Raw genomic sequence first — 24,376 nt, 5'->3', positions numbered from 1 at the left:
GAGAGAGAGAGAGAGAGAGAGAGAGAGAGAGAGAGAGAGAGAGAGAGAGTAAGAAACTAATTGGATACAGACACTGCATTGTTTACACTACAGACAGTGGGATCCGTTGGGGTGGAGTGGATGTGAGGATGCTTAGGGTTCTGGTGAAAACACCAGCAGTAGGGAACGACAGGCTCCCATATCCCCGGTGCCTAGGAGGGTATAAGGAGATGGTAGTGGGGAGACCTCAAGGGTCAAGGAACAGTCAGGGGGATACTGGCAAGAAGCACGAAGACTCAGCCTGACTCTTAAGTCTGTGTAGGACATTGTGGGCCCCTTTCAGAGCCACTGCTGAGTGGGTCGGGCTCCTGGTGGTTCTGAGACCAGTGTGACAGTGAGGAGAGCCTGTGGGCAGGGGAAAGCCTGACCCAGCTGAGTCCTGTGTAGAGGAGGGGAGAAGCATTCCTCCTCTGTGTAGGTCCTGATTCTCCAGGGATGGGGCCAGCTCCTTGGGGCTAGGGCTAGGGCTGAGCCTGGGCGGTTTCCCTAGGATAGCGGCGTGGCCTGATTCTGAGTGTTCTTTACACGCCAGAGATTGTGAGGCTACAAGAAGCTCTCCCATCTCGTCTCAACAGAGGGTCTTATCTCCAGACCTTGAAGGGTCTCCCTGAAGCTGGCAGAAGCAGTGGCCTTCAGAGGGAGCAGTTAGGGACCTGAGAGGCACCCTGGCAGCTCCCCTTCCCCCTACTCCAGGTACCCTCAGGAGAGTGGCGAGACCCGTTGGAACCAAAGCCTTTCCCCAGGCTCGCTCAGGTCAGAGGCCACCTCTAACTGTGACACTCATGATTTATAAACAAAAGGCTGGGCCTGAGGCCTATCTCCTCTACAGGTATGTCCCAAGGTTCTAAAACCTAAGGCCTTGGGTCAAAAGGCACCCAGGAAGGGTCACAGATTTCCAGACTCCATGAGAATGGCTTCTGTTCTTCTTCAACTATCACCCAAGCAGCAGAGAAAGACTGCCCAGGCGCTCAGCGAGAAACACTCTTTGTTCTCCAGTATAGTAGGGGGATGATGGGACAGGAAATACGCTTGTTCCCCCCACCCCCACCCCACCCCCACAAGCCAAGCCTTAGAAAAAGAAATCTGTTCCCACAGGCTTCCCACTTCCCCGGGCCCTCTGCAGTCTAAGCTTCCCTGCACGGAATAGGCATGGCCCTACAGGGGGCACCACAGCAATCCCAGGTTACAACGACTGCTGCCCTTTTTCAGAAGGGGAAACTGAGGCTCTCTGAAGTAAGCGGCTTGCTCAGATTCTATCTGGCGTGAAAAGTGAGTTGGAACAAGAGCTGTGTCTTTCCATCCTGTGGCCCCAGAAAGTCTGACCAGCTTGGGGGAAAAGTGTCCAGTGATACATAATAACAAAGAGTAAAACTTGCTTACTAAGTTACAAAGAAACCGGTTCACTCTCTTATCTACCCTGGGCAACAACTGGGATCATCCCTAAGGTTTAGGTGGGAAAACTGAGGTTCAGCTGGGGGCCAGCTTTGCCTTGGGTCACACAGTGGGGCAGGGAACAGTCTGGCACTCAAAATGATTAAATCCAGATGAGGAGCAGTGGAGGAGAGGCCAGACAAGGCCGGGGAGGCTGAGGAGGGAGAGGAGTGTCTGGTGTCCTTGGGACAATGGGCTGTCTGGCTCACTGGGAGTTTGCACCTGGGAGGAGGGGTTAGACTGGCTTGGCAGAGGGGCTGGTGGGCGAAGGGCTGGGGGACTGGGCGGCAGCGGGGGTGGGGGGGGCTGGAGGTGGTGAAGCATGGAGGCTCCAGGGTAAGGGACAGCTGTTTGATGGGGTTCTCCGGTGATCTAATGGGCAGGTTGGGCTGGGAGGGGTAGGCAGGAAGCCACTAGAAGCCACAGTTACGTCCCTGGGGGGAAAGCAGCCCTCCCATCTGGACATAAAAGGCTCTAGTGCTGAGCCGGAGTGACTTCATAGGTTCTGCAGACAAAGAAAGGGGCCCAGCCAACCAGGTCACTGTTGTCTGAAGTCCCAGGGGCATTGACTCAGGGCAGAATGCTCAGGTCACACACCTGTCCCCTCGGTCCCTTGACAGGTAGTGTTCTCAGGGCCTGTGGTCTCAACTGAGGCAATTTGGTTTTCAAAAGAAGTCTGACCATGGCCGGAGACTCTTTGGGTTGCTGTAACAGAGGGGAAGGGACGGTGGCATCTCCCGAATAGAGGCTGAGGGTGCTGCTAGCCTCCTGGGTGTGGGACAGGGCCTCCGGCAAGACCTTCTTGGTCAGTGGTACAGAGGGAGGTATACCCTGCTTGGAGTGATCACTTGCTCACTTGTGACAGAGGCAAAAAAGGAATACTACCATCCCTGTCATTTAGAGGACCTAACTGGCCTAGAAGAGGAAGGGGGAGGATCGAAGGACCTGTAGCAAGGCCCTTTATTCAACACTTACAGAGTACCTACTGTATACACTAGGCACTATTCTAGAGGTAGACCTGGCTCTAACGTCCGTTGTTGTTTTAATTCCTTCACCAACAAACACTGATTGCTGGCTGTTGGGGACAACTTGAACCCAGCCTCTGGGCCCTTAAAGCCCCGAGTCCAGAGAGAGTGAGCCCACACAGACTGTGTCAGGCATTGTGACCAGGAAACCAAGATGGCGGCGGTTCAGCAGAGGTGTTTAAAAGCAAAGCTACAAAGGAGAGTGAGTTCTGGTCGTCAAATACTGACTGACGATGGTGTCAAGGTCCCCAGACAAATGCACAGAGGACAGAGAATTTAGCTCTCTCACAGCCTGAAAATGGCTCAGTACAGCCGAGTATGGTGTCTCCAAGGGCTTTGATTGATGGGATGAGGCATCTATGATAGGCATGGGACAGACAGCAGCCAGGCGGAAAGCTCCTAGACCACCTACTCAAGAGGTGCCCCTGGGTCCCAGGGGAGGAGAGGAAAAGACCTCAGGGGTTCTTGTCTCTCTTCGGGTGTACTGCTTCACTCTCTGATCCAGCATCTACACCCTGGAAGACTGTATCGATCCCTGCTGGGGCTCAACTGGGGACATTCTGAGGTGACCCATGCTCCTTTTGGAACTTCTGATTAATCCCTCCCCCCCCCCCGGCAGACACTGCTCCCACCCTTGCTGCTGCCATATTGGAGGCTTCTATGATATGTGCACATCTCATGTCAGAGCGCTTATCCTGCTAGACCATCAAGGGCTGGTCACTTGTCTGTCTCGTTGGACTCTCAAAACCGAGGGACATTCACTATAGGATACAATAATAAATCCACCCAGGTGGATGGACTCTGACTCCTGTGTCAGGACAGAGGACTTCTGTCCCTCCACTTGGGGAACAGGCACAGCAATGGAGCATCTAGTAGAGGGTTTTCTGGAGACGCGGGGAGCTCTGCATGGGCTCTGGTCACAGCAGAGGACCCACCCCATCGCTCTAGCTCCCAGCCTCCAATCCCACACGTATGGCACACGGATGACTGTGGTAAGTATCCCAGGACCTGAGTGGGGCATAGTGACACGAAGCAGTTAAAGAACAGGATAGAACAGAACATGAGCCGGCACTCTGCTCCCTTCCTGCTCTGCCACCTGTCACACCCGGGCCCAGGTGGCAATTCATATCCCTCCCTGTCTCACCAAGGGGACAGGCAGAGTCTCACCTGGGTGGATGTCCTGGAAAAGAGATTTCCAGATGGTGTACTGCAGGGGGCCGGTGTACTTGGAGGTCGGGAAGTCTTCGTACGTGAGGTTGGTCTCATGGATCTTCCCCTTGAGCCTGGAAGGACAGCGGGAGAGAAGGCTTTTTGGGGTCTGATACCCACCTCCAGGGTGTGGCCACGAGGGACATGTCTGTGCGAGCTGATATACAAGTGCCAGCTTCTCCCACTTGTGACCGTTCTGTTACCTTCGGTTTGTTTGCTCCTCTGTAAGATGGGTACCATGCGGTCCTTTCTTTTTTTTTTTTTTGGTTTTTCGAGACAGGGCATGTGGTCCTTTCTGAGGTTTCTGACCAAAGTCAAGTGCAAAGGGTGCTGTGCCAGACCCTGTGCTAGACCCTGCCTTTCTAGGACAGCATGGAGTAGTGGACGAAAAAATGCTTAGCTCAGTGGCTGACTCAGGGCCAACATCATGACGTCAGTGATAAGTGCTGACCTCCAGCAAGCCAACACTCACGGAAGCCATGAATAGGAACTTTGAGAAGCCTGGGCTTGACCACTGGCTTCACCCCCAGCCCAAGCAGCCTTGGCCAACTGATCTAATCTCCCAGCCTCAGAGTCTATATTCATGAAATGAAGATGACAGTATTGTAACTCCCTGCGTGAGGCTCAGAAGGCTAGGGTAATCTACTGTCTATATAGAATGATCCATAGTATCCGGATTGTTGTCAATAAGGGGCTGAGGAGATGGCTCAGTTCCTAAAGGGTCTGTCTTGCAAGCAGGAGGTCCGAAGTTCGATCCCCATCACCCACATTAAAACAAAAACAGGTGCGGTGGTGCACACTTGAAATCCCAGCACTGGATAGGTAGAGCTAGGAGGACTCTCTGGAGACTCAGACAGTCTTACCTTGCTTAGACAGTTCCAGGTCAGTGGGAGACCTCGTCTCAAAAGACAAGGTCAGGGCTGAAGAGACCCATCAGTGGTCCTGAGAGCTCGCTGCATCCATACATTGGTGGCATACATTCAAACACACACACACACACACACACACACACACACACACACACACACACACACACACGAAGTCTTAAAAAAATAAAACAACCCAAGATGACTGGGTTATGGTGGTGTATGCCTTTAACCCCAGCACTTGGGAGGCAGAGGCAGGCAGATCTCTGAGTTTAGGCCAGCCTGGTCTACAGAGTGAGTTCCAGGATGTCAGGGATTCACAAAGAATCCTTGTCTCAAGTTCTCCCCATCACCCCCTGCCCCCAACAAGCCCCTCAAGGTGGAGAACGCCTGAAGAATGACAGTTGAACTTGTCCTCTGGCTTTCACACACATGACCACGTACACCCCATCTCCCCCAAATGAAACAGCATAAAATATATAAATGACACATAATACAAAAGTGTGTTAAATAACTATAGCATCATCAAATATTGCTTATGCTGTTGTAATACAGACAGAATATATATGCATATATTATTCTGAGATATGATTTCACTATGTAGCCCAGGCTGGAACTCACTACATAGCCCAGGCTGGCCTCAAACTTGTGACAAACCTCTTGCCTTAACATTACCAGTGTTGTGATTACAGGTGTCAGTCACCACACCCAGCTCAGAATATATTATACACAGAATAATACGAATATGGAAGACCTTTAGGCCTGGCTCCAATACCAGATTCCTATAAACGATGGTGATAATATGATTAATGAATTATCTGCTGACAGCCCCATCTCCCAGAACCCCTCACTGCCTTGGTTAGGTTGGGAGAGGCACTTGAGAAAGACTGCAGGCAGGTGGCACTTACCTCTCAGACAGGGAGGCCACTCCGGCAAGGAAGGTGTGCCGGTCAGTCTCTGCCAGCCGCTCCTGCAAGATCTGGGCCCCCTCTTGCACCTTTCGCAGTTGCTGGCTGTAACGCTGGACCTTCTGCTCAATGTCGGTCAGTGTGCGGGCGGTGTCGGCCTCCAGCTCCTCCAGCATGGCCTTCTGTCGCTCTCGCAGTAGCCGGTGCAGCCGCTCAAAGGCTTCCCCGATGGTGGTCCGCAGGCTCTTGGTAGAGGACTGTGGGGGGATAGGGGGGAAGCAACTGTCAGGGGCTGTGGGAAAGTCTGCGTGTGTCCAGTTGCCAGTGGGAGGGGGAGTCTTGACACAAGGATGGGGGAGGGGAGGCTTGCTGGGCAGGGGACAGCCCACAGGGAGTGAGATGGGACCTGCACAGGACGGAAGGGCTCATCTCATTGTTCCATGGGGGTCTATCAGGAGAATGATGTGAAGGTCTGGCGAGGCCACCAAGACTGTGAAGGACATGAGTGGGTGGGACGGCCCAGACACTTGGCATGAAGGAAGGAGGGATGGGAAAGCTAGGTAGGGGATGCCTACATGTCCAACCCCAGACTTAGTGGTCTGCCATTTAAACAACGCATCTATAGGTTCCAAGGGATGACAAAGGGGATCTTGAGGTCAGTGGCCCTCATAAACAGGCACAGGATGGACAAATCTTGGTGGTTATTTGCCCATCCAGCTCCCCCCAAGACCTTTGCTGTGGGAATAAGGTCACACTGTCAAGGGGGTCTGAACACACTTAGAGACACTCCCTTAGGCCCAAGAGGACACACAGGAGTGACTGGGTCTCTGGCTGGAGTGGGCTCAACTACCTAAGCTTGGTGTTACTCAGTGTCCCTATCTGTGAGAGGGGTTACACAAGCCTCATTGCAGGGGTGCGGTGGAGATGTTTATCAAATGGACCCTGTGCAGAGAGAAAGCTGATGTGGTTTCTAATAGGCATACCCATGGAGAGATAGCTTCTGATTGGGCGCTTGGGATGGGAGGAGTGATGGCTGGGGATGGGGGTGGGCAGGCAGAGGGGGCAGCCTGAGGAACACTGACACAGGATGTAGCTAGCCACCATGTGGGGCCTGCCTCTGCAATGTCACTTTTGTGGGCCTCTGGCTGGCAGTTCACAGAGTCAGAGACCCCACTGTGCTCAGTGCTTGGGGCTCTGTGGGAGGCTCCAGAAAGGCTCAATTAGGGCCTGTTCTCTCCTGTGGTGGCTGCCGGGCCTGTGAGAAGAACTCCTGGCGGTGAGCCAGCCTCCCTGCGCATGCCCACCCAACACGCCAGGAAGACAAAGAAGAAGTGGACTGAGGAGCCAGGGATGCAGGCACGGGCTGCCACAGGCCTCCTGGAGTCTCTCACCCAGAGAGGGTGAAGCAGCCATGTCAGGGAGGATGGGCTCCACCTCGCTGTATCCTCTGGAGCAGTCTTCCAGGGCTACGCTGACTGGGTTAGTCTCTGTTTCTGTGTCTCCCCAAAACCCAGTGGGGGGAGAGCTCCCCGCCCCCCAGAGACTTTGCTTCATTTTTTCAGGTGTTAGACAGGCCAGCATTCTTCTCTGCTGTCTCTCCCACAATATGTCCCTCTAGTCCTTGCACAAGCCCTTCCTAGGTTGGAATGTCATGTTGCCTGCTGTGTGCATCCCAGGGGCTGGCACAAGCTGGAGGTCAGGGGCAGTTTAAGGGATGGAGGGATTTGCTTAAGGTTGCACCACAAAGCTGGGGCAGTGTATGTTTTCCTTTCTATGAATCCAGCATCCCCAGGAGGAGAGAGGATGGATGGAGAAAGAGGATGGAGGCAGAGAGAGGGGGTCAGGAAGTGGCACATCAGAGTGTCAGTCCAGGAGTGCTGTATACAACCCTATGGGGTCTTCCAAACTCTTCACAGCGTCATACATCTCGCCACTAAAACAAGCTGCAGGGAGAGGCTGGGGCTCAGGCTTGAATGTCCGTTTCTCTGGCTGAAATTCCCTTGCTGGGATTACACTTTCTTACTTTACTATTATTGTTACTTTTTTTTTTTTTTTTACTCAATTTGCCTGACAACTCGTTACTATATAGGTCAGGCACTGTGCTAGGTTGGGGGGGGCGTCGGGTGCTGAGCCCTCATGACTATTTTCATCTTGGGGGGTCCCGCGGATTGAACTTGGGTTGTCATTCAGTTCCTTGGTGGGGAAGGCAGTCCAGTTTCCCACATTCCCAGACACACACTGGGTCTGGGGCAGCTGTGGCCCTTTCAGAAACACTCAACCAAGAACATGTCATCTCAGAGCCTATGAGGCCCTTGGAGGGCAGGCAGGCACGGCATGGAAGCCGGTCAGACACCAGGTGAAATATAGCCTCAAAACCTCCGTCAGCATTTCTTATATAAATACACCGGGTCCAGACAGGAAGCCAGGCTGGGGAAAGTGAAGGGGGCGGGGCCCCAGCCGTACACAGATGGACAGGAAAGGCGGGCAGGAGGTCAGTGGAGGAGAAGGAATGTGGGGGGAGAAGAGGGGTGAACAAGGCAAGCGCAGCCGTAGGGGAGAACAGGCCCATTCAGACAGGTTCCCATCTGTTTCTCCTCACAGGAGCAGTGTGGAGTCGCTGGACAGAGAAACTAAGAGGAGAAACACTGAGGTCGCAACCCCGTGGCGGTCTCTCATCTCTCTCCCACTGAGGGGCCCTGCTCAGAGGCCCCCTGGAATGTCCTGAAGAAATGTCTGTCATGACCCTCCCAAGACCACGCTGTGGGTTGCTGGCCACCGCTGATTCCCAGATGGAGGTTACCAATTACCAATGGCTTCTCCAGGCCAGGGGACCCCAGGGCTCTGTTCCAGCCTGCACCGCCTTTCATCTTGTAGAGAAGGGTCAGCCTAAAGACATTTCCCAGAGTCCCTGAGTATGGGAAGCTCTCCTTCCAGCCCTGATGTTCTAGATTGAACTGGTTATGCTTTACCCAGTGTCACAGGGTCACTGTGAGGCCTGGGCGTGAGGACTCCTCTCAGGTTAGGGATAAAAGGCTCTTTTTGCCGTCACTGTAGCCAGAGACCACAGAACAGAATTTCCTCCTACTTCTCAGAGATAGATTCAGGTTCCCACAACATCTTGAGATAAGGTCTTGCCATGTAGCCCAGGCTGGCCCGAGACCCAACCCCTCCCTGTGGTAGCCTCCTTAGTGCTGAGTTACAGGTGTGTCTCATGACACCTGGCTCCAGAGTCTTTATCTCTATCCTTGAGTCCAAGAGGGGAAATGACAGCAGTCATGGCTTGGAGGGGACACGCCACAGTTGGCTTCTGGGCAGTGAGGGAGGAAATAATGACAGAGAGAAGGGACAGGAAGAACATAAGAGACCAAGCAGATGTGTTCAGCCCCTCAGATAGCCAGTAAGTCTTCAGAAGGTCCCTGGTCCCACAACTCTGTCACAGTTGAAGAGAAATGGTCGCACTCAGGCACCAACCCACTCAGTGACATTGGGGGTCTCAGTGACATTGGGGGTCTCAGTGACATTGGGGGTCTCAGTGACATTGGGGGTCTCATTCACTTTCTCAAAAGCTCTGCTCCTACACACCCTGCCTCTCTCCCACCATTCTTACACACCCGGAAGCTAGGTTTCCTCAGAGGGCCGAAGGATCGATCCTTCATGGCCCTACCTCAGCACTGCCCACCCCACTCACTCCCACACCAGGCCAGGCTCACCTTGGTCTCTGCCAGCTGTCGCTTGAGGAGCTGCAGCGCCTCCGTGTGCTCCCGCTCGCTGTCCTGAAGGGCCTGAAGCTGCTCCTTCAGTTCTCTCTGAAATACACACAGGGCCTGCATGGGGGAGAAGGCCACACCCAGCCAGGGCAGTCTTCTGTTGGCAGCTGGGGGCTGTTCTGCCCTTGACCCCCAACCCCAAAGCCTATCTCCCATCATAGTTCACCCACCATATCCTGTTGAGTTTGTTCCCTAAATCCAAGAGAGAGCCATATCCTAGGTCTCTTTTTATTTTGAAATTAGGGTCTCATTCTGTAGACCAAGCTGGCCCAGAACTCACTATGTAGCCCAGGTTGGCCTCTAGCTTGCAGCAAACCTTCTGCCTTACTTTTTTGTTTTGTTTTGTTTTGTTTTTTTCGAGACAGGGTTTCTCTGTATAGCCCTGGCTGTCCTGGAACTCACTCTGTAGACCAGGCTGGCCTTGAACTCAGAAATCCACCTGCCTCTGCCTCCCAAGTGCTGGGATTAAAGGTGTGCGCCACCACGCCCAGCTCTGCCTTACTTTCTTAAGTAGCTAGGTTACAGTCATGAGTTACCAGGCCTCACTCTCTGTCCCCCTCTGTTCCCCCCCCCCATGCCAAACAACCTCTGCATACGCTCCCTCAGCCTGCCCTTTAGCCACTGGCTGGCATCTGTTTCTAATGGGAACCCAGGCTGCAGCAGCACAGACTCACTGCCCACAGTCTCTGCTCACATGGCTGGGCCCTGCTCTCAGCCTTGGGCTGGTTCAGGTCATGGACACCTTCCTGGAACACTATTGCTACTCCCATTTTCAAAAAGAAAACAGGGTACAAAGAGGTCAAGAACACACAGCCAGCATGTACCGTCAGGGCTGGCATGGCGAGCTGGCGCCTACAAGCTTAAAGCCAGCTGTCATATTTTCTGCAGTGATGACACCTAAGGCGATCCACTGTAACCAATCCTGACAGGCAAGGTATCGCCTCTAGAAATGAAAACAGGACTGGAGGCTGGGAGGTGGCTCAGTCAGTGGGGTGCTTGCCACATTAGCACCAGGCCCCGAGTTGGACCCCCAGCCCTGGTGTCCAAAGCTGCTTGTGGTAGCACATGCTTGTAACTCCAGCACTAGGGACCCAAGGGGATTCCTGGGGCTCTCTGACCTGTCAGCCTAACCTAGTTGGCAAGCTCTAGGTCCCAATGAGATATCTTGTTTCAAAACAAAACAACACAACAACAACAACACAACAACAACAACACATGGCCGGGGGCTGGAGAGATAGCTCAGCTGTGAAGACCACTCGCGGCTCCTGCAGAGGAGCCAGGCTCAGTTCAAGCGCCTGCAAAGTGGTTTGCAAGTCTGTAACTTCAGTGGCTGGGATGAGACGTCCTCTTCTGACCTCTGGCTACCCACGCATGTTGTGCCCAGACATGCATCCAGGCAAACATTCATACACATAAAATAAAAATAAATAATTTTAAAAAAGAATAACAAAGATAAGCTTGGTTTTAAAGAGTGGCTTGCTGCCGAGCTTTGACAGGTGAGGTTTTGTGCACCGAACGAGCATGCATGCGCGCACACACACACACACACACACACACACACACACACACACACACGTACCCAACTGCCTCCCCCTTTGACCCAAGCCAGGCTTGGTATTGCGATTTTCCTGTCTAGAGCTCCATTTGGCTTACTTGTGATGGCTTTGCTTAAAGACATTGATAGTTTGTTCTTTACAGACTTTTCTGGCATTATTTTTTATTGAGGAAAACATTGCACTGGGTGCCATTTATGTTGACCACTGAAGGGATTGGTGTCTGCTTCAACTCTGCATCTCCCCATGCGACTCTCCTCGATCCCCTCTTTTCCTCCCTTCTTGCTCTCATCCAGACAAAATGGCACCCCTCCTTCATCCAGAGCTGGCTCAAAACTTGGGACATTATTTTGGTGGTGGGGATGGGGGTGGGGACAGGGATGGGGAGCAGGCAAGCATATTGCAATCTCACCCCTCCAGCTGCGGGACTTCGCTCAGGCTTAGTATCCTTCACTGATCAAGCAGGGTCCTGTCTGATCCCCCCACAGACAGAGGCATCTCTTACACAGCCTTGGAGGGTCTTTGCTGTACCTGTTTTTCTGACAGAAGGGATCTTACTCACCAATGGTGTGTGTGTGTGTGTGTGTGTGTGTGTGTGTGTGCGTGTGCGTGTGTGTGTTGCTTACCTCGCTCACTGTGCTGGGACTTTTATGAGGGTGGGAAGTCTGTGCAGCTCGTTTGCTGTTACATCTTCCTGTATCCCCAGCGTCCAGAGTGGTACTAGCACGTGGCAGGTGTATTTGCTTATTTGTCAAATACATAAATGGGGGTGAGGATGGATGTCCCCAACAGAGTCCAGCTGTCTGCACTTACTGAGGCTCTAGCCTCGGTATCAGAGGATGTGTCCTCCTGTCTGTCCTCCTCCTTTCCCATATTAGTCCTCAGCTTCCTTATGGCTTACTGCTCCACCTCCCCCTGTGGTCTGCACCTAGTGGCTGTCTGGTACTTGCTGGGGCTCCGAAAAGGATCTGTGTGAGTGAATTTCCATGAAAAGAGACCCTGAGCAAGTCCTAGGGACCCTAGTCAGCTTAGGCCAAGCAGCGCCAGACGACAGGCTAAAAACAGGTTCCTTTTTTGGGGGGAAGAGGTGTTTCAGACTGGGTTTCTCTGTGTAGTCCTGGCTACCCTGGGATGCGCTCTGTAGACCAGGCACCTTTGAGATCCGCCTGCCTCTGCCTCCCAAGTGCTGGGATTAAAGGTGTGCGCTAGCACTGCCTAGCTGGTTCCTATTTTTATCTCTGTCTTATGTATCCATCTTGTCAGAGCAGGGGGCATCCTCAGCAAATGGCTGTCCTAAGCCATTCCACAGCCTCAGCACTGACAGGAACAATGGCTGGGATAACGAAAAAAGGAAGGGGCAGAGAAGAGAGGCGTCTGCCTGCTACTGTCCCTCACTCATTTATGAAGTGCTCATTGAGCAGCTATGTTAAACAGGCACCACTGAGGCTCCGAATTTACAACAGAGAACAAGACAGAGGCAGTTTCTGCCCAGGGGGAATCTTCCAGGAAAGACTGATAATAAACCAGAAAAGTAAGCAAAGAGCAAGGGGATGACGACTGTGGTCCACACGGTGGAAAAGATGAGAGAGTGTGTGATGCACAGGCCACTCTGGATGCTGTGGTCATGGAAATGGGTAACCAACAGAATGGGGGTGGCACATTTTGTGAGAGTAGAGAGCTTCAACAGACACAATGGAGGAACTCTAGCCGGCATCTCAGTATGAGACAACAGTAGAGACAAATGTCACGAGTGGAAAGCAGAAGAGCTAAAGTGTGTGTGTCTGAGGACTGTGGGGGCTCGCACATCATCACCAGGCCTGCTCCTGGGGTGGGGGGGTAAAAGGGAGGGAGGGAGGAAGAAAAGAAGGAAGAAGGAAAGAAGGGAGGAAAGAAGGAAAGAGTGAAGGAAGGAAGGGAGGGAGGAAGAAGGGAGGGAGGGACAAAGGAAGGAAGGAAAGAAAGAAGAAAGGAAGGGAGGGAGGAGGGAGGAGGGAGAGAAGGAAGGAAGGACAGAAGAGAAGACAGGAAGGCCAGTCAGCCCTAATACTGCCAGCTAATTCCTACGGCGTCAATGCTTTCCTCACAGTGGATCTCAAGCCACCAGTGTGAGATTCTTGGATGGGCCCTGACAGAGATGTGAAAACCAGGAGTCAACTCCACGTCCCTGGCACACCAGAGCCTCTCAGGTAGGCTTTCTTTTCACAAGAGGGAAATCCGCCCTCCCTGAGCTTCAGCTCCTCAGCCTGCAGTACTAGCAGCTGAGGGTCATTCCTAAGGCTCTTGGGCCCCCAAGTCCTGGACAGGCAGGTCTACTTCGCCACAGGGCAGAGTGTGGCTCCTTTGGTCCCTGATAGCCTGGGATCTAATCTAGCTTGGGAATTCATCTGATCAAGAGGTAGATGTTTGGAGAGATGGCTAGTACAACATTCTCCCCCATGGTGGTCCCCATGAGTCCTCTAAGGCCCTGGAAACCCCATTTCTCACTTGGCCGGGAACATCCCGGGACACGGACAAACTCCTCACTGATCTTGGACCCAGGATCTGAGGAAAACTGTTGTTTTCTTCCTCCTATATCCTTCCAGGGGGCAGTGGAAACTCTCCACCTCTCTACACACACACAGCAAGGCCTTCTGGGATTCCTATGGCACTGTCAAGGCTGGGGGCGGGGTGGACTGAGGATCGAGACCTGGACAAACTCATCATAGTGGACTTAGAGATAGTGTTGGGGACATCAGACCTGCCCTCCCTTACTGAGAACAGGTGGTTCTACCAAGTGAAGAGTACCCACTGGTGTCATCCTGGCTAGAACCCTGAGAATCAGCTCTGAACCTGACCAGTCAGCTCTCAGGGGGTGGAGTCTGGTCCTCTCTCCACACCCACAGCTCTTAGTTTGTCCTTCATCCTTCTTTTGAAAACTCCAGCCTCAGGACCAGGCCATCTGTGCCCTATCCCCCCGCCCCCAGTATCTTCAGTGGACATCGAAAGGTTTCTCCCAACCCCCAGGACTTCTTAAGAGTCTGGAAAGGAGAGCACGAGGCCTTGGGGCAGCGTTCAAAGCCTTCCACACCATCCCCACTGTCTCTAGTCATCTCTGTCTAAACCTGAGCTGTTCGGCATGACAGCCATCAGCGCCGTGTGGCTATTTACACCGCAATGGGTCAAAATGAAATGAAGTGGAAAATTCAATTTCTTGGCTGTACTAGTCTCGTCTCATCTCAAGGACTCACTATCCACTTAGGACTGGCAGCTATAGCGCCAGACAACACAGATGCAGAACTCTCCAGTGTTCCAGAAAGTTCTATTGGACAGCATTAAGCATTGTGCAGGGCTTGCCTCCCGGCCTTGCTCAATGTGGCCTCTGTTCAGGGTACTCATATGACTCAGAGGTCACCTGTACCGAGAGCCCAGCTCCCCAGTTCTCCCTTGCTGTTGGACATTCCTCTGTGCAGGGTCCAGCCTTGCACTGTGGTGGCAAATGCATTTCCACCCTTAGAGATAGGGTCTCAGATAGCCTGGGTTAGCCTGGAGCAGGGAATAACCTTGGACTTCTGATCCTCCTAAAGGTGTGCAACACCACACCCAAACTATGTGGTGCTGGGAATCGAACCCAGGGCTTCAGGCATGCTAGGCGAGCACCTATGAACTGAGCCAGAGTACCAAGCTCCACACACTGTAAGATTACCCGGCAGTCTTTCTTACTGGATCTTGGGCAGGGACCATGTCCTGGAGCTGTTCTCATACTCAGTACCTAGGACAGGGCCAGGCACGCCTAACTTCTGACTTTGGCCAGGTGAACCCGCCCAGGCCCAGAGACCAGGTCCTTGCCCAGGCCTAGAGACCAGGTCAGAGCTCCCCGAGGCTCGGATGGGAGGAGCCAGCTGTGACATTGACAGGAGATAGAAAGATAGGGAGAACCATCTAGGAGGACCAGCACTGGGCCCAATATACAGCCCTGGAAACAGCTAGCCCCAAACAAAGCCTGGAGCGCACAGGGTGGGTGCAGGGCGCAGAAGGAGCTGTGTTTCATTTCTAACCTGTCTCTAACTCCGTCTTTACCAGCCCAGGATCAGACAGATTTGGGTGAGAAAGCTGGCTCAGTCACCAACTAGCTTGCATCTCACCACGGTGTCATCTAACCTCTCTGAGCTCCAGGGCCTTCATCTGCAAAATGGGGATAAATCCCAGGACCTATGGAGGGGAGTGAGAAGTGATGTAATAATAGTATGATGTATTTAAACCTCTAGGGCACATAACCTGGCACTCACAGGGTGCCTGGGATGCTGTCACTGTGCCCCATCTGAGGCTCCTGCCATGGCTTCATGTTCTGGTTCCATGCTGTGCCCAGGCGGCCCCTCCCTGCTTCCTGAGATGGCAGAAGCAGGAAGGGGTGGGAGGGACCATCTGCTCCAACCCCTGCCATCGCCAGGACGGGATGGCAAATCTAAGCGAAGGGACTGACTGGCCCATGGCCATACAGCTTGCCAGGGGAGAGTAAGCCAGAGAACACACTCTTCGTTGAGAGGCCAGTTAGCAAACAGGAAACTGTCAATAAACTCCTAGGTGACAGAGTACCCACAGAGGAAAAACAGGGTGAGCATAGCTGCCCTGGTTGCAAAGCTATTGAGAGACAGAGGCAAGGTCCTCGGTGACTCCAAAAACATGTTCGAGACCTCTTGAGCTCTCTGTTCCCTTTATTCAACAGCAACGAATTCCGAGCACCCTCTGGGTGTCAGGTTTGTGTGATCATCCTCAGCAGAGAGACATAGTCCCTAAACTTCGACTAGTCTGCAGCTAGTTGTAGAGGCAAAACCTCCAATGGGTGACAGGGGTAGCATGGGGTCTGCCTGGGATCCAGTTCAGCCATCACCACTTGGCCATGATGTCAGTAGCACCTCCTTTCATCTTGGGTCTCTAACCTGTCTATAACAGCACAGGCCTTGGAAAGATGCTGGGACCATTAAATAGTGAGGTTTCTGACATGACACCCCATATAGGGTGAGCTCAATCTAAGGTGCTGCCGTCATGGCTGTGGAGCCCTGTCCTCTAGGCACGCCATGGCCACCCCTGTCTCAAAAGCAGAGTAGCTGGGACTACCTGGTCAAGATTGGGAGGTTAACAGTCCCTCGAAGAAGCAGGAAAGGGGTCATCAGACCCGCACTTGAGATTCTGGCCACCCAATACCGACTGCTTCCCCCGCCGGATTAACCCAGCTGCAGCTTTGAGAGTATATGGGAGGTGAGAGGTTAACTGAAAGGGGAGAACCACAAGCCATTTGTGTGATTTGTCGCCTATGCTAGAGTGTCCCTTTCCATGGCAGGGCTCAGAGCTACCCATGTCCCTCTAAGCAACCTCTCGCCCAGTCTCCTGTAAGGAGCCCTCGTAGACTGGTTGGTTTGCCAAGCTAGACCTGAGTGCAGTCGCTTCTCTGGCTCCACATTACCCTTTCTGTCCAGAATCACCAGGAGAAGTTAGGTGATAAGCCATCCTAAGACCGAGAGAAACAGGACCTTGGAACACAGAGAGCACTGGGGTCTGACTTCATTTCTGATGGGAGCGCACAAAAGGCAGGTGACAGGGCTCCTCTGGCCCTTCCAAGTGGTAAGGACTGGTCGGGCAGGAAGTGACCAGAGTTAGGCAAGTGACAAGTGAGTAGAGGTCAGGAACTGGAAAGGCTGGCTAGGGCTGGCTGGGCTGGAGTGGAAGTCTTGGATGCCAACTGGGGGAGAAGCTGGACTCCTCAGGGCCCATCAGTGCTGGGGAGTAAGCGAAGGAGCATCTTATAGGACCACATATGCGCACAGCTGTACAGTTCTATCAGCTGCCAGGCCCCGGGGTGCTACACCTACTTGGAAGGGTCAGTACAGAGGCAGTGATTTTAGGGGGTCCAGACACCTCTGCTACAAGGTTATCCTTCTTCCTGGCCTTGGCAGGAGATGCTATAGGCGCCATCTTGACTCTGGCTTCAGGCACCTTCTCATCTCTATGGAGTTGAACCTCCATGTGAGAATCCTGGGTCAGAATCCTAGCCCTGCTCGCCTCTTTTCCTACCCAGGGTAGACTTGTTTCCTTCCTTCTTCCTTCCTCCCAGGCCCTCACCTGGGTGCTCCAGTTCCTCCTGGCAGCCACAAGTGCTTCCCTGGCACGGCTGTTTTTGAAGCCAAGCCCTCGAAGTCCCTGGCAATACAGCTGCTTCCCCGTCCTAGGGCCTCCCACAGATGGCCACGCACACCGCTCCAGGTATATAATTGACAGGTCACACCGGTTTGCTCACACCCGTCCCTGGTTCCTCGGAGTCTTTGGGATCAACATATAATCCTTGAAGCCTGCCCACCCCTGTGCCACCACAGCCAGACCCAGGGCCCATCTAAAGCAAGTTAAGTCACTTTCCCATCTTCATGCCCGTCCCCAACAACTGCCATCTGCATGTGTGTCCACAGACTCTGTGCCTTGGTTTCCTCATTTGTAAATGAGGCAATGGTTTGTGAGTATTAAGAGAGAAGGAAGAGGAGGGGGTGTGCCCGGTCCCTTCACAGTGCACCGGCAGGGGCTGTGGATGAGTTTCTTATTTCTGCTCATGCCCTCTCTGTCCTGGCCCGGATAACTTTAGGGAGTTGGGTAGACCTTGGAAACAGCTACCTATCTACAAGGGGGCCTGACTCCCAGAACCATGGATGGGCCAGGATCAGATAGCTATATCCTGAGTTCAACACAGGACCCTCGGCAGGCACATAGCTAGGAGGCCACGACAAAACATTAAAGTCAGTCTTGAATCCAAATTTGATCCTACCTCCAAGTCCTCTGTGCCCACCCTGTGTCAGGCAGAATTCAAGGTGAAGTGGTCAGCCAGGTCTTGGACCCAATGGGTACAGAGCTCTGCCAAACCTGGTCCCCTATATAAAGTGGGGATTGGTTGCTCCTGGAGGCCACAGTGAGGGTTGATGAAGAAGCTGGAGCTTCTAGCTCTTCCCCCTGTTTGTAGGGAGGACTCAGGCAAGTTCCCAGGCTACCAGCCTCAGGGAGTGTGTGAATAGCGCACCCGTTCCTTGACCCTCTCAGGGTGTAGGGACAGGAAGGACTGTCTCAAGGGACTGTGCCCACTGCACAGTACCAGGTAATTCACTCTGCTTTCCAGAGGTGGCATTTTGTCACCATTGGCCTTGTCACCAGACGGCCTTGTTCCAGAAAATAACATTTTGGGGGCCTCAACGCCAACCCCCAGCTCTCTCCCCTGTGACCTGTGGTCTGTGCATCTGGACAAGGCATCCCTGGCTGCCCAGGCATCTTCAAGGAGAAGCGCGCAGTCAGCTCACCCTCTTACAGGCTGCTATGTGCACAGGGGCCTGTGCTTCCCTAGGAAACGAGCGCCATTTCCCCAGGACAGAAACGTTCATCTGTCTCTCTGACCAGGGTACCCCTAGGGATATGAGTGACTCTCTCTTTACATGGACGGTGAGCAGCCTTGCTCTGGCTCTCATTTCTTAGATCAGGAAGAGACCTCAGAAAAGCCCACGCCTTTCACCTTGCAGGAAAAGTCAGAGTAAAGATTTGAGCCCTCCCCTCCCCAACCTTACTCTCCCCTCCTGGGGCTGCCTCATGGCTCTCATCCCTGTGCCCAGCCTGTCAGGCTCCCATCCAAGGCTCAGCCCTGATGCCTTTGTTGGCACTGAGACACGCCTTAGGAAAAGCTCCAGTGATCACATGAGGCCTGGGGAGGGAGGCTCGGATGAATCGGATCCTCTCTCTGGGGGTCAGGAACTTGAGATGGCTAGGGAGCCGGATGCCTGATCAGAGTGACACCCCAGCCACCTGCCCTTGTGGTGTCAGCTGGCACCAACAGACTGTGCCCCCAGTCTGGTCTTGTGCTAAGTGCTCTTGACACAAAAACCAAGCGGGATGGGTAGGAGACAATTCTGGATGATAAAGGGGAGGCCAGGGAGTGGCCTCAGAGACACCAGAGAGGCCGTATGAGGTCCAACTTGGGCAGGTCCCAAGTCTTGACCCTGACACTCACTCTCACTTTGTGAGCCTGCCTCCATTTAATAGAGAATAAATCTCAACAGTCCTTACAGCAGGTGCTGTGAAAGATTATGCGAGGTATTACAAGGACAGCTGGGGGCAGCCCTTGGCTCATGGACCCCCAAACTCCTTGAAGATGGGCTCCTCCCTTCTCTTTGCTCTGTGATCCAGGGGCTCAGCAGTAGTTGGGGTGGGGGGGCATGCATGTGCACTTGCATGTGTATTTGTGCACACACGTGCGCGCGTGCGCGCACACACACACACACACACACACACACACACACATGAGATTTCTACACAACTATACAGTAATTCGACTCAAGCTTAGCCTCAGGTAGGATGAGGGATATTTGGCTTTTTATGTCATATTGTCCCACTTTCTATGTAAACAGAGCCATTAGAATAAACACAGATGTCTAAAAGTTATGGCTGCTGACTGTGCCAGCCACAGTTCTCCTCGGCGCTTTGGATCAAGAACTATTAACCCTTACATCACCTTTCCTGGGAAGGTAATTGGTGACACGGGGAGACTCAGACAACTGAGGTGACTTGACCGAACTCACACAGCACACCAGGGTGCAGAGCCCCTGCCCTCCAGCATCTAGGGCGCAGAGCAGTTCTGCACATCGGGTCAAGGGGCCAGAGGCTCAGAGGTAGCAAGTCATTTTCCTAAGGTCACACAGCCAGCAGATGGCAGGGCCAGGGTGGAGCAGCCGGTTGCTAAAGACAAAGCTACTACTAATCTTTGCACTCTGTGGCCTCCGAGCTTTGGCAGAAAGGTAAAAGCTGCAGGCCTAATTCTGGGTAGGGGGCCTGGAGACCCCAGCTGTGTATGAGCCTGGACTCCTCTGCCTTCAAGACCCCGGGCAAGTCCCCTCCCCCCCTCTACCGGATCTCCATCTGTCAAGTGAGCTCTGCACCAGATGATCTCCAAGGCTTTGGCAGCTTCTCCATCATTCCCCGAGATCGGGGCCTCAGCACAGGCTCCAGCAGCCACTAGCTGCTAGGGGGGTGAGCAGACCTTGAGGGGGGAGGTTGCCTCATTCCCAGCAGCTAATGAGGCTGCTTTCCCAGGAGGCAGGAGAGGCAGATGGGGGTGGAGCGTGGCCTGAACTCCACCTCTCAGCATAGCCTCCCCAAGGGGAGGCAAGTGTCTCTGCCAGCACCTGCCTAAGTCCAAAGGGGGACACTGAGGCAAGTCTCTTCCTCAGGTGAGAGAGCTGAGGCAGCTGAGGCTAGCCGGCAGAGTACAGGGCTTCCGGAGAGATCTCAGGAGGAGGAAGGATAAGTTCTTCCCAGGTCAGCCTCATCAAAGTCCAGGCGGGAAAGTAGGTATTCAAATTCCTGATTAAGTATCTCGAGGGACATAGAACTCACCACTCACGGGTTAGTGACTCTATTTCTTATTCTTTTTTTTTTCTTTTTTTTTTGAAAAACATCTTCCACTTCGGAATCCCCCAGTTGGGGGTGAACTTAAACCGAGTTTGGTCATTCATTCATTCATTCATTCATTCAAGTTTTATTGGTAGGTCCTGTGGGCTAAGCCTGTGCCAGGCTTGGGGACAATAAACATGCCAGGGAAGAAAGCTGTTGCTACCTTGAGGTATGGTCTACGACTGGTATCCCAAAGCTAGGGACGAGAACGGCTGGGCCAAAACTGCTCAGCTTGAGAAAAGGAGTCAAAGACCCCTGAGAATCGTTCAACAGACTTTAGCGGGCGTCCCCCCACCAAGAGTGTGTAACCGAGAATTCCATCAGGTGACTGCGTAACTGAAATTCTCTAATGGGGAGGATTTGGAAGATGTGCTGTATTATCCAATTAAAGCGGATTGTGGGATGCTTCTCCTTGGAGTCCCACCCCTGAGGCGGCAACATCACCGTCCTCGGCAGCTAAGAGCTCTTGCTGAGGACCTGGGTTTGATTCCCGACACCCACAGTGGTGACTCACAATCATGTGTAACTCCAGTTCCACAGGATCTGACACCCTCCTCTGGCCTCTTGGGTACTACACATGCACATGGTGCACATACGTACATGCAGGCAAAATACTTGCACACAGACAATAAAATAATTGATACTATCTTATTGATACTATCTTATTGATAGAAGACATCCAGGAAATGCAGTTCTCAGCATGTGTATCTACCTATATTTCTATATATATATACAAACACACACACACACACACACATACACACGCTGCTCGCGACAATGGAGCTTGAGGAAGACTTTTAAGGGAAAATGTTTGGGTGGGGTCTTGGAGTATTAAAGACACTGACCGGGGTCTTGCCCTCTTGTCAATGACAATGGAAAGGTTTAGGGAGACTAGCTGCAGTTAAGGGCTATGTCTAACTGAGTACTCAAAGATTCTGATGTAGAAGACAAGAGGGGGTCGTCACTAGGCCTCGGGGATTCCTAGAGGCTTGTCTTCCCCTCCTCCAAATCTTGTCTAATTCTCCAAATCTTGAATCTTTAATTCCTGGTTCCACTCTCAATTGGCCCCTAACCTGGTTTAAATTCAAAAAAGGTTCTTGTCATATCTGAACTTGAGGCCAACCTTAGACTCTCACCTCACATACCTTGATTTAATCTTGGCACCCAATCCTGCCCTCTGAACAATTTGCATGTCTTAAGCTTAACCCTCACTTGTATCATCCAACTGAGGCCCAGGCTTCACTCTAGATCTCTATGAACATCTGGAGCAGCAAGCGGCTTCCCACAATGCCCCAAACATGCCAGAATTCTGTGGCTGCATTTAGAGCAGCTCACCCCTCCCGCACACCCCACTCCAACTCCCAGGTTAGCTTTGGAGGTCCTTCCCCTGCCCAAAAGTCCAGAAGGAGCTGCTGTCTCCCATTCTGCCTCAGCCTCAGCCAGCATCTGGTCCAGCTGTGGCTCCCTCATCCCACCTCGACCTGTCTCCCATCCAGATCTCTCTCAAGCCCATTTGACACAGCGATGCCCAAGGGTCCCGCCCCTGGCCCGCCCCTCACCGGAGCACCGCCCCTTTGGCATTAAGTCAGCCGGTGGCCCTTGCCCCTATTGGAACCCTGACCCCTCCTACAAGCCCGCCTGTCCGCCTCGCACCTGCAACTCCTCGAAGGCATCGTCGATGCCAGTGACCTGGTGTTGCTCGTGCAGCGCGGGCTCATCACAGAAGAAGCAGAGCAGTGCGCGGTCCGTGAGGCAGAAGAGCTTGACCTTGTCGTGAGCCTGGCAGGGTCGCGCGGCTCGGCGCGCGTTGAGGATGGCGTCCAGCGGAAAGGCGCTGTAGCGCTCCACGATGTTGGCCAGCTTGAGGCTGGGCGCGAGCGCGGGCTCGGCGAACGTGCGCCGGCACTCCGGGCAGTCGCGGGCGCCCTGAGCCTCCTGCCGCACCCAGTGCTCGGTGATGCAGCGGCGGCAGAAGTAGTGCTCACAGCCCAGGCTCACCGGGTCCTGGTAGATGCTCAGGCAGATGGAGCACAGCAGCTCGTCCTTGAGGCTGCACGCCATGGCGCCAGGGGCGGCGCGGAGCGGAGCCCGGGAGGCCGGCGGCCGGCGCGGCGCGATTGGGGGCGGTACCCGGGGGCCAGGCCCACGGGGGCACGGGCGACTGGCGCCGGGGAGCGAAGGGGGAGCTGTCTGCGACGCCGGAGACGCGAGGGCTCGGTGCCGAGTGGGTGCCACCCGGGATGCGAGCACCGGAGCTCGGTTTCGAGGTCCAAGGTGGCCACCAGCGATGGGCGCTGGAGGAGAGAGGCCGAGGGCGTCCCAAGGAAGGGGCTCCAGGCGAGGAGGATCTAGAGGACCAGACACTCCCAAGGGATAGATGCTGCGAGGAGGAGATCCCGAAGAGGGGCGGAGGCCACAGTGGGGTTGGAATCCCGGGACCCGGAAAGCTTTGAGAGGGGGTCGAGCTGGGGATGGGGAATTCTGCGGGACAGAGCAGCCAGACCCAGCCGCACCGCGGCTTTGCCCGGCAGAGCAGAGGAGGGGTGCCGGCCCGCTCAGCTGCCCGACCCTGGCCGCAGATCCCGGCCCCGCGCGGCCCCTTACCCGCACCAGCTCAGCGGCCACCGCTTCGGTCCAGCGCAGCCTCTCAACCCGGAACCAGCCGAGCCGAACTGCCCGGCGCCCCGACTCCCTCTCCGCCCCCGCGGGCGGGACCCGAGCCGCTCCGCCCCCGCGGCGGGCGGGGGGGAGGGGAGGGGCCTCCAGACCCCGCCTCGCTGCCTCTGTGCTCCTGACCCCCAGGGACGGGAAAAACAGCTGTTTCTTCTGGGTCTGCACAGCTGTCAGGTTTGTTTAGGGTCCTGGTGGCAGGGGGCGAGAGGACAGCTGATGAAGAAAAAGTGTGAGGACAGCGCCTAAGTAAGAAGCATCTTTCTGGATGATCAATTTGAAGAACTAAGGGAAATAATAACTGAGTATTAAGACAAGACTGTGCTCTGTAGTCTGCATAGAATATAATGTTTGCATAGATTGTAGTGATAAAATTAGAGACTTGCCCTGTTGGCTTGGGCTAAGTTCAAAGTCGCCATTCTCCTAAACCTTCAGGTTCTATTTCCTCTTCCCTTTCTAAGGAGTGCTCTTAGTAGAAGATTGTGGAGAGAACCCTGGCTAACGTCTAGCTCTAGGGTTCTTGCCATTCATCAAATGTTTCTGCATTGCTCTGTGTGTGTGTGTGTGTGTGTGTGTGTGTGTGTGTGTGTGTAAGAAGGTGGAGTAAGAAAAGAAAAGTATAATGGGAGACCTTGTCATCTGTGCCAGATGGAGAGGAGGATCTTTCTTTCTTTCTTTCTTTTCTTTTCTTTTCTTTTCTTTTCTTTTTTCTTTTTTTTTTTTTTTGTTTTGTTTTTTCAAAACAGGGTTTCTCTGTATAGCCCTGGCTGCCCTGGAACTCACTCTGTAGACCAGGCTGGCCTCAAACTCAGAAATCTGCCTGCCTCTGCCTCCTGAGTGCTGGGATTCAAGGCATGCGCCACCACTGCCTGGCAGGGATTTCTAAGAAGGTGAAAGAGACAGAGACAGAGACAGGGAGAAAGACAGAGACAGGGAGAACAAAGGCACAAGTGGGAGGCACATGGAGACCCGCAAGCTGTTCTGTTCTGTTGGAAGTGGGATAAGGAAGATGGTTGGGGAAGGTGAAAGGCATGGGCATCTTATAGAAGAATTCCTTGAAGGTGTCGGGCTTTCAAGCAGAAAAATGGCCTGTCTTGGTTTGGGTTTCTTAGTGTGCAGGATGCGCACTACATCATCAGTACAGTGAAGGAAGGGGGCCCTTTGCGTGCATGCAGTGCTAGGCATGGGTGAGCAACAGCAGCAAAGCTGAGGTCTACAGGAGGAAGGAAAGGCTGGCCCCAAGGATGTGGTTGCTGTCTCAGTACCTGCGAGAGGTCAGTTTGCACCATGATTGTCTGTCAGAAGACCATCAGATTAAAAAAAAAAAAAAAAAAAAAGCACCATGACAGTTAGTGGTGGATAAAGGGGGTGATGGGGAGGATGTATTGAGAGCATGTTGCATAACTTTTCCTGTGGTAACATGAACAAAGGTATATTCATTCCAGATAGGGCACCTAC

At 53.5% G+C, this 24,376-nt stretch overlaps 1 protein-coding gene across 1 annotated transcript in view; it reads right to left on the bottom strand.

Annotated features, from left to right (window-relative positions):
- Trim62 (tripartite motif containing 62) overlaps positions 1-22,943 on the bottom strand; it is a 27,832-nt gene extending 4,889 nt beyond the window's left edge. The window contains exons 1-4 of the mRNA XM_021200360.2: positions 21,902-22,943; positions 9,189-9,284; positions 5,479-5,735; positions 3,663-3,778 (exon numbers count right to left, since the gene is read on the bottom strand). Of these exons, the coding sequence (XP_021056019.1) occupies positions 3,663-3,778; positions 5,479-5,735; positions 9,189-9,284; positions 21,902-22,309 (877 nt within the window). The 5' untranslated portion in view covers positions 22,310-22,943. The remainder of the gene's footprint in view (positions 1-3,662; positions 3,779-5,478; positions 5,736-9,188; positions 9,285-21,901) is intronic.
- Between the last annotated feature and the right edge of the window lie 1,433 nt (positions 22,944-24,376).

Source organism: Mus pahari, chromosome 6, assembly GCF_900095145.1.
Source record: "Mus pahari chromosome 6, PAHARI_EIJ_v1.1, whole genome shotgun sequence".
In the NCBI taxonomy this organism is placed as follows: Eukaryota; Metazoa; Chordata; class Mammalia; order Rodentia; family Muridae; genus Mus; species Mus pahari.
Note: the sequence above shows the minus strand (reverse complement) of the source record. Positions and strands in the feature narration are given on the sequence as shown.